The following is a 27,087-nucleotide window of genomic DNA, read 5'->3' as shown; positions in this document are numbered from 1 at the left end:
AACCACAAACAGGCACCCATGACGATCCAGTTAACAAAAAGTTACAGATCTGCACACAACCTGGCCATGAGGATGCTCCTCAAGTAGCGAGAAGAAATCATTTAATAATACGAGTGATTAAACCCGCATAAATCCACACAAAAGAATTCTGTGCAATCACATACAAAGGTGTTATACAGAATATGTAATTACACAGAAAGAGCTGATCTATTTGTGAAAAACCATATCAAACAATGTGTCTGTGAGTGTGCAAGTGTATGAGCTTACGTGAATCGTGTCATATATATACACAGATCTATATAGGACGTACATGTATACATAAATGAGTATGCATGTGTATAAACACAGGTACACATATGCATTACATAACACACAGGTTAGGATGCAAAGGCCATTCCTAAGTACATTTTGTACCCTCGTGCCCTTTCTCCTGGAATACATTTGCCTGGGCAGTTGTACCAGGAGAAGTCTGCAGGGTAGCTGGGAACTCCCCAGCAGCTTGCTGTCTGCAGGGGCCACCTCGCCCCTCCTTCTGGGGATGGGCAGCCTCAAAGGGGCCTTGAACCGTGTGTCACCTGTGACATCCGTTGCCCCTTCACATGCAGAGCCTTTCAGGGTCTCAACAAAACTCCTGCTTCCCCCCTTGTAACAACAGGCTACCGTATTTCATCAGTTCTAAGATGCCCTTTATTAGATGCGCCATTATTTCGTTACCTCTAAGGAAGGGCAAAAAAAGCTGCCAATTAAACGATGCATGGTGCTTTCTTTCCCACTTCAAACTTTTAATTTATTGTTTTTGAAAGAACTCCTTTAGATGTAGACAAAATTCTATTATCTATCACTATTGTGCGTATTTAGGAAGGAATATATAAGTGAAGTGAATCGGTTAAGACTGTTCCAAAACGTTTTCACATTTAGAATCCAATGGCACTCATTGCTTTCCAACTCTGAATCATCCCGTGTTCGTGATTTTCCACACAAGAGCGGGCTGTGTTTCAGGGGTGCGTTGGTCATGCAGCATTTCTTAAACAACCCACAGAAGAACTGCAAGACAGAAGCCAGCTTTGCAACCTTCCGGAGCCCGCTTGCTTCTGACTCCCACTTTGGGAATGTGGCTGAGCAAATCTGGTCACTCCTCCCCAAGCCCCTCTGCACGACTAGTTGCATCCAAAAAGTGCTTCACTTCTGTCTGCAGGGTTTTCCTTCAAGCTGCTGGATGCCAGTCCTGAAGTTTTGGTGCTGCTCTTTTGATGTTTGCTCATGCTTAGGAGATGACAGCCATGTCATGCCTGCCACCTGGCTGACAGCAACAATCAACTGTAAAATATCCCAACTTCAAGTATGTCAAAAGGTAAGAGGAAAAAGCGTGCCCTAGCTCTGAGGAATTACTGTGATATTCATCCCCCATTGATACGGATGTCACATCCTTGGATTTCTCTCTCTTTGTGGTATTTTTCTTCCTCTGGCTGGTTGCCACAGCACATTTCACATCTTACATGACACATTTTCCATTACAATCAGGCCCACCACAGAATGCATGTGTATTCCATGTGTACCTAGGACATATCCCGCCATGACATATTTTTACACTGCTTTAAAGTCACCATCTGTGGTAAAGTAGCAGGATACAAAATTAATTCACAGAAATCTTTTGCATTCCTATACACTAATGATGAAAAATCTGAAAGCGAAATTAAGAAAACACTCCCATTTACCACTGCAACAAAAAGAATAAAATATCTAGAAATAAACCTACCTCAGGAGACAAAAGACCTGTATGCAGAAAACTACAAGACACTGATGAAAGAAATTAAAGATGATACAAACAGAGGGAGAAATATACCACGTTCTTGGATTGGAAGAATCAACATTGTGAAAATGACTATAGTACCCAAAGCAACCTACAGATTCAATGCAATCCCTATCAAACTACCACTGGCATTTTTCACAGAACTAGAACAAAAAAGTTCACAATTTGTATGGAAACACAAAAGACCCCGAATAGCCAAAGGAATCTTGAGAAAGAAAAACGGAGCTGGAGGAATCAGGCTCCCTGACTTCAGACTATACTACAAAGCTACAGTCATCAAGACAGTATGGTACTGGCACAAAAACAGAAATATAGATCAATGGAACAGGATAGAAAGCCCAGAGATAAACCCACGCACATATGGTCACCTTATCTTTGATAAGGGAGGCAAGAATATACAATGGAGAAAAGACAGCCTCTTCAATAAGTGGTGCTAGGAAAACTGGACAGCTACATGTAAAAGAATGAAATTAGAACACTCCCTATCACCATACACAAAAATAAACTCAAAATGGATTAAAGACCTAAATGTAAGGCCAGACACTATCAAACTCTTAGAGGAAAACATAGGCAGTACACTCTATAACATAAATCACAGCAAGATTCTTTTTGACCCACCTCCTAGAGAAATGGAAATAAAAACAAAAATAAACAAAAGGGACTTAATTAAACTTAAGAGCTTTTGCACAGCAAAGGAAACCATAAACAAGACAAAAAAACAACCCTCAGAATGGGAGAAAATATTTGCAAATGAAGCAACTGACAAAGGATTAACCTCCAAAATTTACAAGCAGCTCATGTGGCTCAATATCAAAAAACTAAACAACCCAATCCAAAAATGGGCAGAAGACCAAAACAGACATTTCTCCAAAGAAGATATACAAATGCCAGCAAACAAATGAAAGAATGCTCAACATCACTAATCATTAGAGAAATGAAAATCAAAACTACAATGAGATATCATCTCACATCAGTCAGAATGGCCATCATCAAAGAATTTACAAACAATAAATGCTGGAGAGGGTGTGGAGAAAAGGGAACCCTCTTGCACTGTTGGTGGGAATGTAAACTGATACAGCCGCTATGGAGAACAGTATGGAGGTTCCTTAGAAAACTAAAAATAGAACTACCATACGACCCAGCAATCCCACTACTGGGCATATACCCTGAGAAAACCATAATTCAAAAAGAGTCATGTACCACAATGTTCATTGCAGCTCTATTTACAATAGCCATCAACAGATGAATGGATAAAGAAGATGTGGCACATATATACAATGGAATATTACTCACCCATAAAAAGAAACGAAATTGAGTTATTTGTAGTGAGGTGGATGGACCTAGAGTCTGTCATACAGAGTGAAGTAAGTCACAAAGAGAAAAACAAATACCGTATGCTAACACCTATATATGGAACCTAAAAAAAGAAAAAGAAAAAAAAAAATGGTCATGAAGAACCTGGGGCAAGATGGGAATAAAGACACAGCCCTACTAGAGAATGGACTTGAGGATACAGGGATGGGGAAGGGTAAGCTGGGACAAAGTGAGAGAGTGGCATGGACATCTATACACTACCAAATGTAAAATAGATAGCTACTGGGAAGCAGCCGCATAGCACAGGGAGATCAGCTCAGTGCTTTGTGACCACCTAGAGGGGTGGGATGGGGAGGGTGGGAGGGAAGGAGATGCAAGAGGGAAGAGGTATGGGGAATATGTGTATGTATAACTGATTCACTTTGTTATAAAGCAGAAACTAACACACCATTTTAAAGCAATTATACTCCAATAAAGATGTTAAAAAAAAATCACCATCTGCATCCTAGTTGTAGGTTTCCTTCTTACCAACATTTTCAATACTCACTCCTGTTGTATTTGTCAGACCTGATGGAGTTATTGATGTTAAAAAACAACAGCAACAACAAAAAAACTCAAGAACTAAGTACAAATAGAACAAATAGGTGGCTGATGAACGAAAAATGAGATGCTAAAATATAATGGGACACATACCTGTTGGTTTTCTGAGGGAAAGACACACTTATTAGTGTATCTTTTTGTGTAATACTCATGAAAGTTTGCACAGTCTATCTTAGCTCAGGCTGTCATATCAAAATACCACAGAATGAGGGATTTAAAACAACAAAAAATTATTTTTCATAGCCTGGAGTCTGGGAAGTCTAAGATCAAGATGCCAGCAGATTCACTGCCTGGTGAGGGCTCTCTTCCCAGCTTGCAGACTGCTGCCTTCTTGCTGCATCTCACAAGGCCTTTCCTCTGTGCTCTTGTGGAGAGAGAAATCGAGCTTTCTGGTATCTCTTCTTATCAGGAAACTAATCCTATCAAATCAGGGCCCACTCTTATGACCTCATTTAACCTTAATTACTTCTGTAAAGGCCCTATCTCCAAATTCAGTACATTGGAGTTAGGGCTTCAACATACGAATGTGAGGGGAGAGATACATACATTCAGTCCATAATATGCTGTTATATGTATACATGTTTATATATGTACATACACTCAAAGTCATGAAAATATTATACAGTATTATCTGACGGTTTTCTTTTTAATTTATCTACATTCATGAATATTTCTACCATTGAACACGGATTACTTTCATTTTAAAAATACTCTAAAATTTGTTAGTTTTTGAGAACCCAGTTATTAAACTATGTCTTAAAAAATTATTGAAAGGAGCTTAACTGCCCCTTCTTACTCCAATAGTTTGAGGGAATGCTAAAATCATTGGAAAGGGCCACCCCAGGCAGAGGCTTGGCTCCAATGCAGGGGATGCTGAAGCACACTGCTTCCCAATGGGCCAGCACAGATATTTTGTTCTCAGAAGCAGAGTGGCCCAGCAACTTGGGGACTCAAACATTTCTTAGGATCCGTCCAGCATTCAAATAACATGGACTGGTTAGCGTTACTTCACTAGTGCTGGCCTGCCCTGCTGGAAGCATCGCTCAAGTCAGCACTTTGGAATCTTGAGCCTCGAAAGCGATTTTACTTATAATACAGTATAAGCAACACACACAAATTTTAGAGTCTGCAAAACGTGGGAGCCGGAATTTGTTAGGTTCCTTTCAGCAATAAAATCCAATGATTTTCTGACCCCAAACTTGTAGGATTCATGGACAATTCTGGCATACTTTACTCCACTGCTCATACCTGGGCAGCTCATAAACATGTATATATGACGACTGCCCCTTTCCAAGGCACATCTCCTAGGGATGCTGGCCTATTAAAAACGTGGACCTTAATGGGATCAATATCCAAAATGGGAGCAAGCACACATCTAAGGTCCCATGTCCACCTGCAAAATGAAAATTCTGGACACTCTCCTACACCCTCCTTATTTATCTGCCATGCTTGGATATATTTTAGCTTTTTCTCTTTGATGATGCTATTTGGATATATGTATGTTAGAAACATCTGCGTGATGACACAAGTAATACCAGCTACACTTAAATATGTTCATTATTTTTAAAACCTCAGTTACACTTTAGAGCCTAGCATAGCACTGATCACAGTAAAGGCTCTAAATAAGTATTTGCGGGAAGAATGAATACAGAACATTCTGACCTGCTTTACACAATCACCTTTTGTGATCATTGAAACTTTACAAAATAATACAACATAGCTTTCAATCTTTAGAAAAAGATAAAACTTAGGTCCACGGCACATAAAAACAATCTTGGACACGCATTACATATTTTGGATTCAGTTAACTTTTTATCATTTCACAGATACCTTCCTGTAAAACAACAAGCACGTGGGTGCAGACAAACCATTGAAAACCCCATGATATTTTACAATCCTAAGAACTAAATTATATTATGTCTCTCCTCTACTGAGTAAGCATGCCAACCAGAAACCTAGAAATGTGTTTTATACTAAAATCCAATTTAAAGTGTGCTGGCCCGCCGCATGTAAAAAAAACAAAAAACTGGACCTCTTTTTGTACCTTCATTTTTATCCTGAATTTTGAGGCTTTCCTTCAAGGAAGCATAACTGAATGCTCCTAACTGAAGGGAGAGGGGTGGAGGTACACCCGGAGTTCGGGTGTGCACCACAAATGGTACCTGGGAGGAAAGGCCTGGTAACCACTGCCCACGCAAAACCAAAGGCAGGTGGTCAAGAGTCTTTTAAGGACTCTGGAGAGTACAGGTTTGCTAAAGAAAAAAAAAAAGAGGGTAGGACATATCCTTGACACTTAAGTGTCTGGGCAGCTAATAAGAATACATTTCCAGACATGGTTACATCTGGCTAGGAACAAGAAGAGGCATATTCTCTAGAGAAAGGATGCTGGAGTAACCTGCTGTGTCAAGAAATGCCAGGACACCAGAGATGGGGCGGGAGGATTGAGCATCTTCTTCCGGCTGCTCTCCTCTCTAGTTCTGGGCAGAAACCAGCTTCAAGGGAAGGGGATGGAGGTGAGCACAGCACTGTGAAGACACACAACCGTCCCATCCCAGTTAAGAGTCTCTGAGTCACAGAGGGATTGAGCCGTCCTAGGAGGGGACAAGCCAGAGGAAGAGAGGCCTTCTGGGACCTTCCAGGAAGCCTCTCAGTAGAGCAGAGTGCGTCCCCGAACCCAGGTCTGTGTCGCTCCAGAGTACATGGACGTGAGCCCCACCATCCTGGGCTAGGGGAGAGCTTTGAGCACCTTGGGGATGCAAGGCGGGGAGAAAACAGGGAGTAGAAGCAGGAACCCAGATCCCAGGGAGGGATACGTATGTACTGCGCTTGGGAGGAGGCTGAGTACCAGGCTTCCTGCGGACACTGAGACGGTGCTTCCCAAGGTTCCTCAAAATTGCCTGCTGGGGAACACAAAATGCTTCCTCCTTCTAATAAATTTTCCTTCTGCTTCTTTGTGGTCAGCTTGCCAATGAGTAGTGCCAGCCAATAAGGGGATTATCCCAGGTTTTGGGGTATCCAACCAATGGAATTCACACAACTAACACATGAGCTCCTGCAGGTGTAGGCACCAGGGGTTAGGGATTCAAAATATAAAAAAGAGACCCCTCCGCTTAGAGCTCACGCATTAGCAGGGGAGAATGAGGAAGGCAGAATGGGTGGAAATGGAGCTACATTCAGGGGTAAGGAACAAAGAGTGGGGTCAGAGCGAATCTGAAAAGGATCTTCTTTTCATTGTTTTTTTTTTTTTTTTTTGCGGTACGCGGGCCTCTCACTGCTGTGGCCTCTCCCGTTGCGGAGCACAGGCTCCGGACGCGCAGGCTCCGGACGCGCAGGCTCAGCGGCCATGGCTCACGGGCCCAGCCGCTCCGCGGCATGTGGGATCCTCCCGGACCGGGGCACAAACCCGTGTCCCCTGCATCGGCAGGCGGACTCTCAACCACTGCGCCACCAGGGAAGCCCCCTTTTCATTGTTTTTAAAATTTTTTTTAAATTTTTTTATTGAAGTATAGTTGATTTACAGTGTTTCAGGTGTACACCAAAGTGATTCAGGTTTTTTTTGATGTCTAATCTTATTTGTTATGCTTAAAAGTTTTGTTCTGTTTTGTTTTTTTAATTTTTGGCTGTGTTGGGTCTTCGTTTCTGTGCGAGGGCTTTCTCTAGTTGCGGCGAGCGGGAGCCACTCTTCATCGCAGTGCGCGGGCCTCTCACTGTCGCAGTCTCTCTTGTTGTGGAGCACAAGCTCCAGACACGCAGGCTCAGTAGTTGTGGCACACGGGCTTAGTTGCTCCGCGGCATGTGGGATCTTCCCAGACCAGGGCTCGAACCCGTGTCCCCTGCATTGGCAGGCAGATTCTCAACCACTGCACCACCAGGGAAGCCCACAAGTTATATATATATATATATATATATACACACATATATATATATACATATATATATATATACATACACATATATATATATATATAAAATTTTTTTTCAGAATCTTTTCCATTATAGGTTATTACAAGATATTGAATATAGTTCCCTGTGCTGTACAGGACCTTGTTGTTTATCTATTTTATATATAGTAGTGTATATATGTTAATCTCAAATTCCTGATTTATCCCTCTCCCCCACTTCCCCTTTGGTAACCATAAGTTTGTTTTCTATGTCTGTGAATCTGTTTTGTAAATAAGTCTATTTGTGTCTTTTTTTAGATTTCACATGTAAGTGATATTTTCTTTCTCTGCCTGATTTACTTCACTTAGTATGATAATCTCTAGGTCCATCCATGTTGCTACAAATGGCATTATTTCATTCTTTCTTATGGCTGCGTGATATCCATTGTATATATGTACCACGTCTTCTTAATCCATTCATTTGTCGATGGGCACTTAGGTTGCTTCCGTGTCTTGGCTACTGGAATAGTGCTGGTATGAACTCTGGGGTGCATGTATCTTTTTTTGAATTAGAGTTTTCATCTTTTCCGGATATATCCCCAGGAGTGGGATTGCTGGGTCATATGGTAGTTCTATTTTTAGTTTTTTAAGGAACCTCCATACTGTTCTCTGTAGTGGCTGTATCAATTGACATTCCCACCAACAGTGCAAGAGGGTTCCCTTCTCTCCACACCCTCTCCAGCATTTATTGTGTGAACAGTTTATCCATTCTACTCTCCATGGCACTTGGACAGTTTCCAGCTTGGGCTCTTACAAACAGTGCTGCTATGCACATTCTTGTCCTTTGGTGTAAACAGCGGTAAACACTTTGTTAGGTATATACCTAGGAGTGAAACTGCTGGGTCAAATCCTTTTTCGAAGTAGTTTTTCCAATTTCCACTCCCATCAGCAGAATATGGAAAGGCAAAATACCCATGCATGAAATGAGAAGTCACATTCCAGAAGAGGAATGTAAAGTCATCTACCTAGAAAAATTTTATATGAATTAATTCTTTAAATGTTTAGAACTCTCAGTATGTGAAAGCAAGTTATCAAAATGAGGATTTTCAGTGTTCAATATACATCCTTTAAAAAACTGAATAATCTCTCCTCTTTCTTGCCCTTAGCGGGGAAAAGAAAACTTTGTCAGGTTATATGAGAGGAGGTTTGGAAGCCTTACATTTCAAGATGATTTATCCTGATAGAAAGTCTAAGGTCACAAATGAAATGAAATTAATAAAGTCGGCCAAGCCACTGGTGATCACTAACGGTCATACGAACAGTCAAAGGAGATGGCTCTCCCAAAGCCAAGGCTGGCTGCCTGATGTACAGTGCAGGAGGAGAATATTCTGGTTTGGGTTAAAAAAAAAAAAGAAGAAGAAGAAGAAATGTGGAATGACCGAGACCTAAATACATATGGGTTGGAGTCTTTCATTAAAAAATTCTCCCTGTCTTAATTTGTCCTTAAAATCTCAAAGTAGCAAAAACCAAGCTTGCATATATAAGCTATTACAGAACTGGATATTAAATAAAGTTCTGTCTGGTTTATGTGGATCTCAAGGAAGGTTCACATTTAAATTTCGACATGGGATTGCACTCATCAGCCACAGAGAAGTAGCATGCCCCCAAAACAACTTTAAAATTGTAAAATTGAGATCTTATGATAAAGGAGTCACATGGAAACTGGAATACAAATAGAGATATTAAACAAAATTGCCAAAATCTGTCAACTCTACAACAGTTTAATGTATAGAATAAGGGGTAAAAAGTGTTCATTTACATAAAACATATAAGGTTTCCATATTCATATGCCTAACGCTTTTTCTTCCCCAGTAAAAATCTGGGGAAAGGCATTCATTTGTAGAGTGAACAACGCAGGTCAGCAAAAAGGATATGCCTGCATATCTCCAATCTCTTTGCCTAAGCAAATGGAATTGAGAAATTTTATAAAAGGCCACAGTAGTCCCGATGACAGGACGGCCATGAAAAAGTTCACATATAGTTATATTTGAAAGCTAAGACATTTTATTTTGCCTCTGATCTAGGCCCTATTGTAAGCACTACAAATATTAACTCATTAACCCTCATTCCAATCCTGTGAGGGTCCTGCAATTACCCTAATTCACAAATAAAGCAACTGAAGCACAGAAAGCATTTTACAGTTAAGTTTTTGCCCTAATAAACTTCAGTGAATCCTATCTACCTCTCTCAAAGCATATTTGACTTTGATATATTTAAAGGATGTATGACATTATGTTGCTTCCTTACACTAAGATCAATTCTTCAGGGACCCTATGGGCAGACGGCTCCAGCTTTATGTGCCCAACTTTTTACTCAGAATGTTTTGGGGGATAGGGGCTTTAGAGTCTAAAGATCATTTATGTATAGCAACTGCGCAGAAAGACTGATTTTTTTTAAAAAAAGAAGATGTAGGGATTCCTTCTCTTGATGATTTTGTTCAGCTGTGTGGAATCCATTTTCTTAGGTCTGCATAGTAGGTTTAGAATGCCTCCATGCTAAGTTTCTGACCTCTCCCAACCTGGAATAAATAATACATCCGTTTATATTCATTTTCAAAATGAGGCTCTAGAAGTGGCGAGGTTCAGTTATAAGGGCTAATGTATTCAGAGTCTTCCCGGAGCCAGGGAGTGCTCCTAGGGCAGCCACATATAAGTTCTGCCCTGAAAGCCTGGGCAGTGCCAATCTCATGCTCTAAAATTCTCCTGGCTTCTTCATGATGCTGGTGTGATCAATGGAACCTATAGTAAACATGAAAAATGTCAACAACCACTCTAGCCTGCCGTCTTTTTTAATTCAAGATTTTGAAACTCAAATGCAGTTTTGCAAAGGGGGGTTAAATGGGGAGAGAGGTGGGGCTGGAGTGGATTTGTCCCTGACTCAGCCATCAGGCAAAGCAGAGTAGTGGTGAAGTTGTCTCCCTGTGACTGCAGCCAGGCTCCCGGGCTTAACAACCTGCTCAAGGTTAAGGGCCACGTCGAAGTGGCAGGCCAGCGCCATTTTTACTCACTAGCACATATGACCCTTCCCAATGATAGCATCTTGTCTTAAAAGCAGGTTCAGGCTTAAGAAATATACTTCTTGGGAGATAACTCTTGAGCGTGAAAAATCCCAGAGAGCCAAGAGGTACAATGCTGTCCCCCTTGAAACCTTTCCAAGCTCAGCACTAGGGAAACGGCAGACAAATCAAACCAGACTTGGTGTAGAAGGCTGCAGGCAGTTCCAAAGACACCGCAAGAAATCACCTAAGATAATGTTGCACTTGTGTGTATCAAATGTGCATTTGAAACCCACTTTCATCTCTTCTGTACATTGCCCTTGATGATAAACAGCTGCGGACTTGGATTATCTACAAGGACAGACGTACATTATTTGAAGGTTTGATGATACCAGCACATCTTAACCTAATCAAATCAGAGTTTATAAATATGTCCAGGCAGAATGGAGGGGGAAGCCATTACTCTCACACCTCGGGGCTTACAGAGGTCCCCCCTAGAGGGAGACCCATTTCTAGCTGTCACCCGAAGTAAACGCGGGCGTGATTTCCTGGAAGCTGCAGCATCAGAGCAGTAAACGCTGCCGAGAAACGCCCACAAACCAGACCGCTTTCCCTCCTATCTGGGCATCGACTCCATCAAAACATTCTGTCCAGCTTGGTGGACCCCCTTAAATATTTTATTTCAATCACCCTGGAAACGTTAAAAAAAAAAAAAAAAAAAGCCCAGCGAGAAAAAAAGCAAGGCTTAGTCGTGACTCGTAGCATCATCAACTCTCCCTGACTGCTGGGGCAGAAGTGCATGGCCCCTGACCCCTCCATCGCACACCTGCCACATTCCATGTGAACAAGTCAAAACCTCAAGCCTGCGTGATTAATCGCCCAGCCCAAGAATCTACAGAACAAAGTTCACATTACCCAGAGAGCCGTCTGAAGGGCCCTCTGAGGTCAGGATGCAAGACCAAACAAAAGTAACGCGCCTGCACATCCATCATCTTGTAATCTGCTTCCAGTTCTGTAATCCCCGAACGTCTGGACTGTGCATACCAAGAACATTCCTGTCCGACGTGGATCAACACGATTCATGTACGAAGGGCTCTGAACCCTCCCCACCTCTAAGAAAATCATTAACCATTTCTACAAGTCAAACAGCCCTGGGACTGCAGTCGGCTGCTCAAACAAGTCTCTAGGGACCTGGAAGTTTTCATGATTCTATCCTAAATGTCTCTTCAGACATCATGAAAATGAAATTTGATTTGACCTAAGAATAAGGAATACATTGTTAACTTTCTGGTGACGTACTAATTCATTTAGATTATGTAAAGGATACAACAGCTCTCATTGCACAAAAGTGGTTCACAATTAGTTCAAGGGAACTGATGTTCCCCCAAAATGAACTGGTTGGATTAGATGCACCTAAAATTATAAGATACATATTGTATTTTATGTTATCGTGAGATTACTTTTCACTATGACCTCCGAACGTGTAATGAATATTTCAAGGCAAGTATTCCTACACATTTCCCTCAGGAAGAAAGGAGATTCAGAGACATTCATTGTGTGAGAGACCTGAGGTCACACAGCTCTTGTTTGGGCTGGGCTGAGAGCAGCCCACATCACCCTGTGTTTTCCTCTCATAATTGATATTATTTTTAAGATTTTATGCTATAAACCTCCCAGTTCTCTGAAATCCATTACATAAAGATTTCACCACAAGGTTATTTTATGCTCCCAGCCCCCTAATGCTCTCCAATACTTCACCACAAAGATTCACATCACAGATCATGTGAATATTATTACTGGATTTCTTCATTCCAAAGCACACATTCCTAGATTCCTGATGGAACAGGAAGTTGGACAACCAGGATATTTTATGTTTTGGTCATTTACACTCCTGTTGTCTGAGGAGAAAAGTTTTAGGTATAATTTCCATATAGAGAAGCCTATACGGTTTAGGAGTGAGGATGACAAAGAATGGGGACAGTGTTCTCACCTTTTAGAAATTCAGATATTAAGACTCTATTCTGGGGGCTAACAGTGTCCATTGATTGTGCAAGAGTAACACCAAAATACACATTAATTTTAGGACCATTAGGAGTGATTCTGAAATAAACATAAAGGGACAATATCACTGAGGTGTGAAGACCAGTAGAATTTGAAGTGGCAAGACTCTGATTCACCCAACAATAACCAAATGAGTATTACGTGCCACAAAAACTTCCACATATATTATTTCATTTCATCTTTGCACCTGCCTTCTGGGGTTTTCTGTGCCCATTACTGACAGTGAAGCTGGGGATCAGTGAAGGGCCTTGTAGAAATCTCAGACGCAGTCATGTGACAAGGCTGAGCTCTGAAGCCACATGCATCTTATTCCAGCCGTCCCAAAACAGACCACTGATACTGGAATCTGAATCTGAACAATGTCAGCATTCCCCTCCCCCTCCTTAAAAGTTAATGTTTTAAGCTCTTGGTATCATTCTTGCCACGTGAAAATGTGAAAGTATTTCAAAATAAAAAAAGTGGATCTGCTATTACTCATTGCCTTTAGCAGGAAAACAGGAAATGGTTTTTACTAAGGGTCACGGAGGTGATGGGACAGGGAGGGGCTGAGGCATGGGAGGCAAAGGCCTGGTGCCACTGTGAGAGGTTTCAGGGGAAGCAGGGGAGGTGCTGTGTGGTAATGACCCAGACATCAATACGAACACTGGCCCCTTTGGTCGACACACCCTGATTCAATACGAGCTCTGTGCTAGGTACTGACAACGTGAGGTCCCTAAGGTAAGGGGCCTGCCCTCCGGGACTCAGTCTGGAAGGGAACACGGGACTTGGAAAAAGCAATACAATACCACATGCTGACAGCCACGCTGTGGGCTTCCACAGGGCGCTGTGTGAGCACCGGGGACTGGCCCCCTGCGAGGGGTAGGGGACATGTCCTAGAGGAAGTGACATTTCTTTTGGGGTCTCAAAGTATGAGGAGGAGTTTTCCCGGCAGAGACAAAGGGAAGGGCTCTCCAGGCAGAGCATATTTCCAAAGGCATGGAGATCGGAGAGATCACGGTGTGTCCTGGAAATGGAAGACGGTTCTCCGTGGCTGCAGCCCCGGATGCACTGTGTCCCTGGTGAGGGCAACGAAGAAATGATGCTGGAGAGGCGGGCGGGACGCCCAATTCTGGGTCTGCCTTCTGTACACTGTGGGGAGCCAGAGGTTTTTAGGGAAGAGAGTGACAAGATCTATGTGATGATCACGTGGTGGTGGGGGGGGCTTTGTGGAAGATGGACTGGAGAGAGTCAGCCAGGGGGCAGCGAGGCTGGCTGTTATGAACTCTACTTGGAAGGACCCTCGCAGCTCTGAGGTCCTCGGTGGCCCTCTGGTCTAGCTCTCTACTTTATAAGGGACAGACCAAGGTCTGGAAAGGTTAAGAGACTTGTAACAAAGCTACCCAGCTGGTGACTAAGGATGGGGGCAGGATGAGGTCCTGCCGGCTGCTGCCAGTCCCTTCCCCCTGCCTGGATGGCCAAAGAAAGTGAAAGGCTCTAACATCTGGGCCCCCGGAGGGGCTTCAAGTTTACCTGCTTGAAAATAGCAACAGATAGGTTGGAAAATAACCGTAGTCAAAGAGTGAAGAAACATTTTTACCTTGGCTTTGGACTCCTGTTGTCTTATGGACCAGGTGAGTACCAAAAGCAACACAGCTTAGCTACCGAGTAAAACCAACACAACACAGTCAAGGGAATTGAGGGAAGTGCACGACTTCTTGCTAAATCAACCGAAGTCATCAAATCCTGACTGTTCCCACATGCTGGAATTCAGAGACGTGAGCGAAGTCCTTTTGGAGTAGGCTGGATCAGTTCTTTCCTAAGAGCAGACGGTCACTATCTTAGCCTTGTCGTCTAAAAAGAAAGCCAGTTGGCAAGAAAACAGTTCACCCACAGAACTACTATTCACAGCTAGTGCCGAAAGATGCCCACTGCAAAGCAATCCTGTATGATCATCACCGTTGCATGGAATGTGAGGGCAGGGAATATACCCTGTTCTTCAGAAAGCTCAAATTTTCGAAGAAGCAAAAATTCTCAAGATCTGAAAAACCAAAGAGCCCTCCTAGAGCCCTCTCATAATTTCACTCCAAAGAGGGAGATCTAACATGGAGAATTTATTTTCAGGGTAGACACAGATTTTCTGACACCTGCAATTCTCCCAAAGGGCCCCTGAGACTTCATATCGGAGCAGGAAGTCCTGGTGTGTCATCAGACTCTGGGGGCTGCTCACCCGAGATTCAGACTCGTCTGAACCCCTCTGGTTGAGTTAAAGTAGTGGCAGGCCTGGGGAAGACGTATCAGCATTCTTTACCACCACATTTCGTATTGTACATACCAAGCCATTAAAGGAAACAGAGCATGCCATGTCTTTGATCGGTCACAGATGGGAGAAAACCAGCCACAATAATAAATTCACGGAGGTGGAGTGTGTCGTCACACACGGAGCCAGGATGTGTGACCCAGGAGGCGTGTATGGGGGGTGTTAACGCCATATGTCGTTTTACTGCTGTGGGCCTGCTCCCAGGTCAATAGCAACATGTTCCTCCAAAACAGCCCCGACGCCATCCCTGACGCGGCGGCGCTCTGCCAGACCTACGTGACTCTTACCAGGTACTGAAGTCGCTGGCGCTCAGTCTCAGGGGTGAATTCCGAAGACATGGGGATGATCTCTCCATTTCTGATGATTATGGCCCTGAAATGGTGAAAATGCATGTCAGCAGCCAATCTCATAAGTACCTCGATTCTGTCCTAACTCCACAGCTTAGTTCAGAATACACCTGAAACTCTCAGAGGATACTTTTTCCTCTGACCTGCACAGCAAAGCTCAGTGTTACCAACTCCCCACATTGTAAGTATCTTTAAGAGCATGACATTCTCGTTAGCTCATGAATCTGTGCCGTCCAATATGGCGGCAACCAGCCCCATGTGGGTACTGAGCATTTGAATCACGGTGAGTGCAAGCTGAGAAACTGAATTTTTAATTTTATTTAATTTTAATTCATTTAGCCTGAAGTTAAGCAGTCACAGCGGGCTAGTGTAGTAGATAGACAGTGCAGCTCCAGATCTCCGTTACTCAAAGTGTCTGTGAGCCAGCAGCCTGTTAGAAATGCAGACTCTCGGGTTCCACCGCAGACTTCCTGTATTGGAATCTGCATTGTCGTAGGATGCCCAGGGAATTCAGAGGCACGTTAAAAATCTAAGAACGCCGGACCTAGGCTCCTCAGTTTCTAGGGTAATAGCCTGGGTCCAGGAAAACCACTCTTATCTCATCTTAAAGCTCAGGAAATTCACATACTCTCCAAAGTGTGCCCGACAGCTACTGCCGACTCTGGGACTTTTGAGAGAACAGAGTTCCCCAAAGCAGGCGTCTAAAAGAGCAGTTGCCGGATTGATAACTGTGCAGCAGCCTTCCCTAAGCCTGTTCTCGGTGGAGCCTCCTGTGCTCAGACCTTGTTCCGCAGTGGTCCCTGCAGCCGCCGGCCAGCTATCGATCAGTTGTGGCGGAAGGCTGCCATTTCTACGACAAATCCAAGTGGCTAGGGGAGCTGCATTCTACTCGAACCACAAAGCTCCTGGTATCAGGGAGCCAGAGACCTGGGGACCCAGCACACTTCTCTGTGAAGAGCCACAAGCACGGGGAATACCATCACTGAGCTCAGCTCTGGCTGGATGCCTCATTGACATGGGGAGGCTGCATTTTTTGTGCCAAGAAGCCCCGGGCACCCCTCCCTCCCACCGCAGAGGCAGGCAGCCCCCGACTTGGCAACAATCCCTATAAACGGCTGCAGCTGCTAAACCCCCTCCCCTGCTAACCCCCCGCCACCCATGCCCAGTTGCTGCTGTCATAGAAACTAGGGGAGGGGGGCAGGCAAGGGAGGAGATGACCATAAAAATCTTGGGGGCATTAGAGAATTTATGGATCTAGGAGAAAAATGGTGGAACTGTAAGAAAACGGGAAAGTTTTGCGGGGACTGACCCTGGGAAGAGGGCGGCTCTTGCTGTAATACGCGTATCACTTCTTTTATTATGCCGCCCAAAATAGGACAGATTCAAGATTCCTTCTTATAAACCCAGAGTCACTTGTAAAATGCAACCCACCTCCCCCAACCCCAGGAAAGGTGATATCCGCCATTCACAAGTCAGTGTGAGTTAACGGAAATCGTCTTTGTCCTACTTATCGGCTGAGAAGAACTGTAGTAAGAGTAGGGGTTTTGATAGAGGCTGGAGAAACCTGGAGAACTTGAAAGGAGGGGTCAGGAAGGTCAAGCTTAGGGCCTAATCTTAAAGTAGCGAGAAGGGCCCAGAGAATGTGGGGCACTAGAGCAAAAGGCATTATGCAGTAAATTCCCACAGCAATCTTCTGTTTCAAAATTTTGCTAAAAGCTAGTCCTAATTCTTTTCCCTCCCTTTTCCTACATGGCCCCTGAATTCCAGCTTCCAGGCTCAGACTAAGAAAGGTGGGTATCCGGGAGGGACATAAAAGATCGCGGTAAGAGGAGGAAGGAAGGGACGGTGGAAGATGGGGTGTCAGGCAGCGTGGGCCTGTGGGGAGCGGCCAACCAGACTATGCAAGAGCCTCCTCCAGGACCTAAGTGTCAGGAGGTCAGGGGCCTGGTCTGTTTTGTTCACTCTCATATTCCAGGTGCTTGGTATCTTGCCTGCCACCTAGCAGGAGCCCCATGAATATTAATTGAATATAAGAACAGATGAGGGCTTCCCTGGTGGCGCAGTGGTTGAGAGTCCGCCTGCCGATGCAGGGGACGCAGGTTCGTGCCCCGGTCCGGGAAGATCCCACATGCCGCGGAGCGGCTGGGCCGGTGAGCCATGGCCGCTGAGCCTGTGCGTCCGGAGCCTGTGCTCCGCAACGGGAGAGGCCACAACAGTGAGAGGCCCGCGTACCACAAAAAAAAAAAAAAAAAAAAAAAAAAACAGATGAGAGAACTTAGGAGAAGCTTTGCCTTGAGTCTGAGAGGAAGAGAGCAGAACTAGGGAGGCAGCGGACGTTCGCTTACACAAGGAGAGTTAGGTGGTTTTCACAGAGCCGAGAGGGGCCTTCGCCTGGAATCGCACCTGCTCCCTCAGCCATCTTTTCCTCTTCTCCTGACCAGGTGAGTCCATCCATCACTTCCAACCCCGGAGTCTTTCCTACATCAGTTATTCCCTCTGTATTCCCAACCTCTCTCTCTGCTGGCTTGGCTACCACACTCAAAACACTTTGTGTTTAAAATCAAACAAAACAGAAACCAAAATGAAAACCAAACAAACAATACTCTCCTAATCTGAAACCCACTTTCAGGGTCTTTTCCCCTTTCTTTCCCCCTAAACCAAGGTTTACACACTCATTACACATTAATGTACACATTAATCTACATTCAGGGGCTCTACTTCCTCACCTCCCACCGATCCCTCAAATACAGGTAAATTCATTTCTTGCCTTCTCTCTACCTGACTGCTCTCACCAGTCCCCAAATGGCCTCTTTGCTGCTACACCCCGTGACCATGCCCTCATTCCCACCTTCCTAGGCAGCATTTGTTGGTCCCTCCCAACCCCAGCTTCTGAGGCATTGCTTCTCCTGGTCTCCCTCCCACCTCCCAGGACACTCCTCTCAGACTCCTCTGGGGTTGTGGGCTGCCATTCCGCCTCTCTACCCCCTCCCTGGGCACTCGCTTCCCAACCCTGTAACCCCCAAGATTTGGTTTAGAGCCCTCTCCTACATGCTCTGTTAGCCTGGTGCTCCCAATATGGAACGCAACCTGTTTTGTTACTCATTGCTTAACTGTCCGCCTTCCGAGCTGGCCTGTCAGCTCCTGAGGCGAGAGCCATGTCCGTCCTGCTCACGCTGAGGCCCCACGACTGTGCACAGAGCCAGGCAGTTACAAGCAGTACTGGCTACAGAATTTCTAGGGTCTGGGCCAAATAAAAATGCAGGCCCTCCTGTTCAAAAGTTAATGAGAATTGCAAGACTGTGACAGCAGAGCATTAAGGCAAATGTGGCGGCCCGCACAGGTCACAACTCCATGAAGCGGGCCCTGACTGTACGCCCTTAATGTTTACTGGATGAATCGATGGCTTCAACCATGACACATGCCGATGATTCCAAGTATCCTTTCCGGCCCACACGTCTCTGCTGTGCTCCGGCCTGGAACAGCCAACTGCCAACAAATATTCACTTGGATACTCACTGGCATCTCACACTCGACGTGTTTCAGACTTAATGATCCTGCCCCACCACACCCCCAAATCTGTCCTTCCAGCAGTCCCTGCCTCAGGGAACAGCATCCCTTTCCACCGGGGGGCGGAGGGGTATCCCAGAAGCCATCTCACTTTTCTCCCTCTACACATCCAAACAGGCAGCAAACCTGTAGAGTTTATCCCCTCGGTAGCAGGAGAATCTGTCCCTTTCCTTGGTTTCTTCTTTTAGTGCCTGGGTTCAGGCCACATCAGAGCTTGTCTGCCTGACTCAGGAGCTCTGCTCCCCAGGGTCACCAAGATGATTTAAAAGCATTACTTGCATCACGTCAGATCCCCTACTGCAAGCCCCTAGGTGCCTTCCCAGCATTTCCACTTTCCTTCATTATCTGGGTTTTGCCTATATTTCTGGTTTCAGTCTCACACTTGCTATTCCTTGTACTCTGCCTCTCCCTTCTTCTGGCCAACTGATTCCTCTCTGAGAGTCAGCCCAGGAGAATGCCCTCCTGGTCTACCTTCGACGCCCTTTCTCTGTGACCCCGTAGGGTCACGTGCCTGGTGTACCACAGCCCTTACCAGTCTCACTGAGATGGCCGGCCTCTGTGGCTGTCTCTAGCTACCTGAGGATGTCTTCTGGGCAGAGCCTAAGCCCTGGTTTCTGAATCTCCAGCACTCAGTGTGTGGCCTGTGACAGACACGCAATAACTGTTTGCTGAGGGATAAGCGACTAAATGGATGAAGAGTGAACTGGACTTGGGTGGATGAACAGACGTGTCCAGAAGCGAAGGTCCCAAATAAGACTTCTCTTAATAACATGATCTGTAACTGTCTGTCTACCTCCTGAGCCCTCAAAAACCCACATGCCTTTTCATTGGTTTTACAAAAAGACAAGGGACCTAAAAGGATGCTGTTCTGGCTGAATCAACGCTGAAAAGTGACTCAAACGACAAGGGAAAACTAGGCAGGGCCCCTGTCCTTAGTGGGCAGGGGAGGGAGAATGCAGTCACCACTATGTTTACTCTGTTTTTTCATTTCAAATTCGTACACGACGAGGTATCAGCATTCAACTCCAGTGTTCACTGCTGGGGTAACCCTACCTAATTACTTTCATAAATAGATCCTTATATCTAAGTCCACTATGTACAGAACATTCTTCACTTCTGTTTGAACTACCGAGTTTTGCCTTTATGAGACACCCATGGATTAAAGAATGACAGCAAGTCTGGCAGCCAAACTTTCCAGTCCCTGCATCATGATGCCTCTTCCTATGCGATTCCCGGCTTCCTTTTGATCTTTCTCTCTTTCATCCCTCTGATCTAGGGATCAATTTGTCAGAGAGCCGGTCTCCAATCTGGAGTAGGGCAGTGAGAGGAAGGGGTTTCAAAGGGAACAGAGTGCATGTGAAGAAGGCTGACAAATCCTGTACTAAACAACCAGTAAAGTAGAGAAATGCCTTTAAAGGTACACTCTCTCATCACAGGATCCTTATAGACTTCATATCTTCTACTTCATTATTTTATGAAATGTTTTTACTAAACGAGGATAAAAAAGCTATATAGCAGCGAAAGTCAAGGAGAGTTAGGCGCATGCCCTGACCTTTCTTCTGGGGCCTCAGGTCCAGACCTGTGGATATGACTGTGGTCAGGATGACACTTCATTCACCTACTCAGTGTCTGGCCAGAGACTAGGTGAGGGAGCCACCAGGGGTTGGGTGATTTCGTCAACTAGCCACCACTTCCCACCTGGCACCCCATACCATACAGAGGGAGTGGTTCCTAAGCATATTCTGCAAAGTTAAGGCTAGCCTTTCATTCACAGAGACTAACTGAAATATACATGCTTTAACTTCTTACCCAGTCTAATAGACGGGGCAGTATTTGTAACACGGCGAATGATAAGGTTTAATGTGTTTTTGTGAGTCAACTGCAAGGATGGGAAAAGAGGAGGTAAAGCAAAGACACTGATAGTTTTCAAACCCTCCCCCCCATATGAGGCACATGACACGATAAGGGCAACTTATTCCTAACCGATGAGAAATTTGAGTTCAGAGAACAGGTGCTAGAAAATTCTGCTACTTATATCCTTGAATGTCACAATTTGGAGTCAAAAAGAATTACGTTTTGTTCCCCAAGCTGGTCAAAACGTAAACTGGTCAAGAGAAAACTAAAGGGCCAAACAGGATGCTCATTTCAGAGTCTCTCAATTTTGCACTTTCTCTTAAGGAGATCACACTAACTCCTGTTAAATCCCGTCTCAAAGCAGGAGTGATACCTTCCAAAGGCATCTGACAAACAAGCAAAAGAAAAAAAAACAATAAAAGATGTGATTAGGCAACCAACCAGAAGGGAAAATGCAAACGTTCAATAAACATATGAAAAGAAGCTCTACCTCACTGGTCCAGGAAGAGGCAAATTAAAGTAAAAGTAATGTAATTTTTGCTCATCACAGTGGCAAACATCTATTGAAAACATTAACAATACATAATAGTTCTCATAGGGTGAGGGGAAAAAGTCATTCTCATAATTAAAGGGAACATAGACTGTTATACTTTTGAAATCTCTTAAAATTGTAACTACATAAAAAAATGGTTCAGCCACCCTACTGTGGGGAATATATCCTAAAGAAATAAAGGGTTCATTACAGGGCTTCCCTGGTGGCGCAGTGGTTGAGAGTCCGCCTGCCGATGAAGGGGACATGGGTTCGTGCCCCGGTCCGGGAAGATCCCACATGCTGCGGAGCAGCTGGGCCCGTGAGCCATGGCCGCTGAGCCTGTGCGTCCGGAGCCTGTGTTTCGCAACGAGAGAGGCCGCAACAGTGACAGGCCCAAGTACCGCAAAAACAAAAAAAGAAAAGAAAAGCACGTTGCAGAGTAATATGGGGAATAATCCCATTTTTATAAAAACAGAAACTATATATAGATACCCTATATACATGAAGTATCTGATTCCAGGCCAAAATCCTGTGTGTGCTCCGCTCCTTCAGGCTCTGCAAAGGCTCTACTGGGCAGGCCTGCCGGGAAGCTGCCCTCCCCACCCCTGGTGCCCAGCCAGGGCTCTGCAGTCTCTGAGGGGAGCTGCAGGCCAGGGCTCCCTCTCCCCACCCCACCATGGGTCACATTTACATACCTTTCTGCCTACCCAGCCTAGGCACCTCCACCAGGAGTCCTGGCTAAGATACTTTTCCCCACTCTGACTCAGTACTTTTCCACTCCTAGTCCTTTCCCTTTTCCACCACCTACCTGCCATCCCACCCCCATCCCCTGGTCCAAAGGCACAGCCTTTTGTTCAGAGCTCCTCAACACCGAGAAGATTCCTCCTGCCCTGCTACATGTCATCACCTGACCCTGGCCCGGTGCCCTCGTGTGGGGAAAACGGAACACTTTGCTTTCTCTTTGCCTCTTGCCTGCACTATCAGAGAGTGAATAAGGCTATCACTGTACTAACTGGACACCTGGACACCTGGCTGTCTGACAATATAAGTTATGTTTGAATGAGTAGGGAGAAAGGCATGGAAGTGGGAGAGAAAGTTAATGTTCCTTTACATATCTTTGTATCATTGGACTTACAGGAATCGTGAAACATTCCTTTTGTAAATTCTGAAGAGGAATTTATTTGCCCGGATTTGGCCACATATTCACAAAAGGCCCGGAACCCTACTAAATGCTAATTCATCTTTGTAGCACTACCAGTCTTCGTGAACCCTGTGGGACCCAAGCATTAAGTGACACAGAATTCTTCCTGGGCCCCAAACGTCTCTCAGAGCTCAGGTGTGACTGCAAAGCTCTCCTGTAGCTGCATCAGAAGCCACTAACCAAGAAGCCAGTGGCAGAATTTTGTTATAAAAATGAGAACTGGTTAAGACCAAAAATGTCTGTACCTTCTTCTATCACTTGTGTTCTAAAAGGAGACCCACAGAAGTAGGTGCAGAACAGCCAACCATGCTCACAAATGAAAACGACAGAAAGACGTTCTGAATGAAGAATGAATGGGGTGACTCGGGGATTCATCAGCCCCTCCTCTGGATGGTTAGATTCCATTTATTTTAGGCGTACAGAAGGGTCTGTACATACGGAATCCTCCCCCTCCTGCCACAGCCTGGGCATTGTGAACTACTCTGACACACACGTTTCTCTGAGGACCTAAGAACTTGAAACTATGCCTCTTAGACACGGACAGTATGCATCCTTGTAATGCCTTTTCATTGGCCACAGGGAAATTTTCAGTGTGTTAAATCAGTGACACTTTGATAAAACGAAAACAAAACAAAACATCCCCCGCTGCCCCACCTCAATGGCTGCACCCACTGCCCCTGGGCTGCCTACCACCACACGACTTCCAGATTTCAAGGCCGAGGCAGCCACCCAGGGGTTTGGATGTGGCCGTGGGATGGGAGCGGCACTTCCCCTTAGAGATCACCGTTGGAAGTAAGTGGAAGAGGAAGAAGCAAACAGCCAGCTACACTTCCTACCGCTTGGAAGACATTCCCTCTTTCCAGGGCAAGCAGAACTCAACATATACTGGTGAGTGTTGTGGGCAATGTGCTGTAGCTTATGTTCACGGCTACACTCTGGAATGGTCTCACTGTGTACAACACGCTCTTGGAGTGTTTCAGAGAGTCCCGCCCTAGCCCCAGGATGCTAGTAGCTTTGAATAGTAGCGGCTCATTCACACCCCCTCCTTTCTAACCTTCAGTGAAATGAGATGATGTTGCCTCGGTGCGCTGCACAGCTCTTACGTCATCGGCTGTGACTATCAAGAAAGCTTCAGATTCAAGCAAAGGAGCAACACATTGAAGTCTGAAGAGGAAGAGGAAGTCTGGAGAATGATGGAGGACAAATGCAGGAGAACCCCAGCCAGCACTTCCTTTCCGTGAGCCTCCGGAAGCTTAAAAGCCCGAGCTCTGCCCAGTGCACTTCAGAGCAGACCACCTGTCAGCCCTCCTGCCTCCTCAAGGTAAAAACTGTGGCCTGAAGACCAAACAAAATACGAAAATTCACAAATGATTTTGCAAAGAGGTACTATGTAAACTTGGTATAAGGACAATTAAGGAGCATATAGGTTTTCAGCCTCAATAAAAGGTCCAAGTGGCACAAAGAATGGGGAAAAATTAATATATATCCCTTATACACATAGATTTATAGTTATAGATGTAGATTATATACAATGTAGATATATTTACGTATAAAAAATCCACATATAAATCTCCATTTATAAACATTATATATATATTCATATATAGATGAAAATCTCCAAGCTTAACAATAAAGGTAGAATCTCTCTGCAGAGCTGAAATGGAAAAGAACTTCAAAATCGCCAGGCTGCTGGACTTGAGAGGCAGTTAACAGTTTCCAGCAGGCCAGTCTCCACGGAGGGAGAGGTTAAGTAAGACAAAAGTCGGGGCTCAAGCTCACTCCTGAAGGCAGCATCCAAACCAGTTGGCTTCACTTTGCCACACCCCTTGGTTTCTTCTCTCTGCAGCATAGGAACCGCTGGCCGGCAAAGCCAAGTGCTCTGCAGCTAATGTTTGCAAGAGTCCAGGTAGCACAGAATTTCATTCCCATCGCAAACAGTTAAGCAGCCAGCGAGTCCTGCAGCATGGAAACCGCCCACATGTGTAGTAAAGGGGACGTGAGTGTACAACATACAGGAGGAATCTTTCTGGGCTGTTGTAAGTTCTGCCGGTTTACACGGGAGGTTGTAATGGGAAAGACAAAGCACTACTGTGGGGCAACGGCCGAGGTCAGGCCCTCTCCCTGCTCAGCAAGTCCACAGCCCTGGGCTTCCCTGGTGGCGCAGTGGTTGAGAGTCCGCCTGCCGATGCAGGGGACACGGGTTCGTGCCCTGGTCCGGGAAAATCCCACATACCGCGGAGCGGCTGGGCCTGTGAGCCATGGCCGCTGAGCCTGCGCTCCACAACGGGAGAGCCCACAACAGTGAGAGGCCCGCGTACAGCAAAAAAAAAAAAAAAAAAAAAGAAAGTCCACAGCCCTGAGGGGTACCCATCCATGTGCCCCATCACTGGTAGTGAGGTGGTGTGGCAGCAATGGCACTGGCTTGGGAACCAGAACTTGCAGATGCCAGCCCCACTTTAGGTTAATCGCTAGCTCTAGGCCTTGGTGTCCTTGCCAATAAAAAGAAGGGGTAGGACAAGGCACCTCCCAGGTCTAAATTTCAGTGATTCTGAAAATAAGCCAAATATCTGCAGAGTGGAGAAATACGGACAAATCACGACAGCTACTACTTTCCCTCTCAGAAGGAGGTGATCCCCCAAATATAAACCAATACAGAAGCGCCAGGATGGGAGAAGTCACCCTTAGTGCTTCTTTTAAACCATAAAGGACAGGAGCCCATTATCAAGCAAGCCCCCCAATGTACTTTCCCTGCTGTCACCAGTCCCCTTGGAATGCAAACAAAAAGCATCTCTGACCTGATTCCATTACACACTTTTTCAGCTGAAAGTGATTCGAAACGCAACATTAAACTGCACACTTTCCAGAATGGAGGAGAAAACCTGGTACAAGGTGACAAAGAGCAACCATTCGGAAAACCCGTTTTGACAGCGCATATCCATTCCAAAGTACCGGGAGGAGGCATCCATTTTGTCAAAAAGCATCAGACCTTGTGAATCCTCTTCAGATGCAGCAGAAGCATCTGTCTCCTTCAAAAGTACTAGAAATGTGTCGATGGAAAAGAAAGCGGGTCAGCTGATGGAGGAAGCTGGGGTTACCACCATCAGACGACATCCAGGCTGTTGATGCTAATTAGAGGGGTCAAAAAATAGCTGAAGGGAAAAAAATAACCCCAGGAGCCTGGAATTAGCTTTGGTGTGTTTTTAGTCATTCCATTTCCAGAATGGATACTAAAGAAAAAGGTTGCAAATACGATGATTCATTTAGCAGAACCTCAAATACGCAAGTGTATCAGCAAAAATATTCACCAAAAAATGGTCAGGAAAAAAAATTCAGATCTTTCAGGAGCAGCAAAAATAAATGACCGCTCGCAGAGCAATAACTGAGTCAGATGTTCCTGTTTTCCTCGCAAGCAGCCCAGTCTGTATTCATACCACCCAGAATAATTTCTCAATGTCATAATTCAGCCACTTTCTACAAACATCTTGCTATACCAGCAACATTCATGAAACCACGTGTACCCGCACAATATTTTCCACACCAGGTAGAAGCCTTACAGTCATGAAAGAAAACTTTTTGAGGTGCTTATTTCTAAAAATAATGCTAAGGGGTCCATGTGTATATTAACGGTGGGGTTGTTTATTCTTGTTTTAAAAAATATATTCCACATTCCATAAAATTCACCCCTGTAAAGTGTACAATTCAGGTTTTAGTATATTCACAAGGGTGTGCGGCCATCGCCACTAATTCCGAAACATTTTCATCACCTCAAAAAGAACTGCTCGCCATACTCATTAGCAGTCACTCCCCATTCCCCCCGCCTCCCCCCAACCCATGTCAACCACCAATCTGTTTTCTGTCTCTATAGATTTGCCTGTTCTGGATATCTCACATAAATGAGATCCTATAATATATGGCCTTTTGTGCCTGGTTTCTTCCACTTGAAATAACGTTTTCAAGGTTCATCGTGTTACAGCAGGCGTCAGTACCTCATTCCTTTTTATGGCGGAATGAATATTCTGCTGTAAGGATACACCACATTTTGTTTATCCATTCATTGGTGGATGGACATTTAGGTTGTTTCCACTCTTTGGCTATTGTGAATAACATCATTGTCAACATTCATGTACAAGTTTTTATGGGAATATATATTCTCAGTCCTCTTGGCTATCTACCTAGGAGTGGGACTGCTGGGTCGCACGGTAACTCCATGTTTAACATTTTGAGGAACTGCCAATCAGTTTTTGAAAGTGGGGGCACCATTTTGCATTCCCAACTGGTGAATTTTAAAACTTTCTTTTAAAGGATCGCAGAGTTCAAACTAAATTTATTGCTGAAAATCCCACAGTGGTTTCTTATTTTGCACAGTTTCAAAAGCACTTAGTTGGCAAAGTTTTGCCTGTGTGCTTCGATCTCAATGCACATATTGAACATTTAGTGGTTCCTTTTCCATTTGTGGTCAGAGGGTGTATATTCTGTTCTTCTCAAGTGCAGGATCAATACCTATAACCTACAGCACTCTACGGTCCCCCAGCACAAATGTACACAAACACTTCTCAAGCCCCAAAATGA

At 44.8% G+C, this 27,087-nt stretch overlaps 1 protein-coding gene across 1 annotated transcript in view; it reads right to left on the bottom strand.

The window, feature by feature from the left end:
* PPM1H (protein phosphatase, Mg2+/Mn2+ dependent 1H) overlaps window positions 1-27,087 on the bottom strand; it is a 261,473-nt gene that overhangs the window by 67,394 nt on the left and 166,992 nt on the right. The window contains exon 5 of the mRNA XM_060165666.1: window positions 15,305-15,389. Within this exon, the coding sequence (XP_060021649.1) occupies window positions 15,305-15,389 (85 nt within the window). The remainder of the gene's footprint in view (window positions 1-15,304; window positions 15,390-27,087) is intronic.

This window comes from Lagenorhynchus albirostris, chromosome 11 (assembly GCF_949774975.1).
Source record: "Lagenorhynchus albirostris chromosome 11, mLagAlb1.1, whole genome shotgun sequence".
NCBI lineage: Eukaryota > Metazoa > Chordata > Mammalia > Artiodactyla > Delphinidae > Lagenorhynchus > Lagenorhynchus albirostris.
Note: the sequence above shows the minus strand (reverse complement) of the source record. Positions and strands in the feature narration are given on the sequence as shown.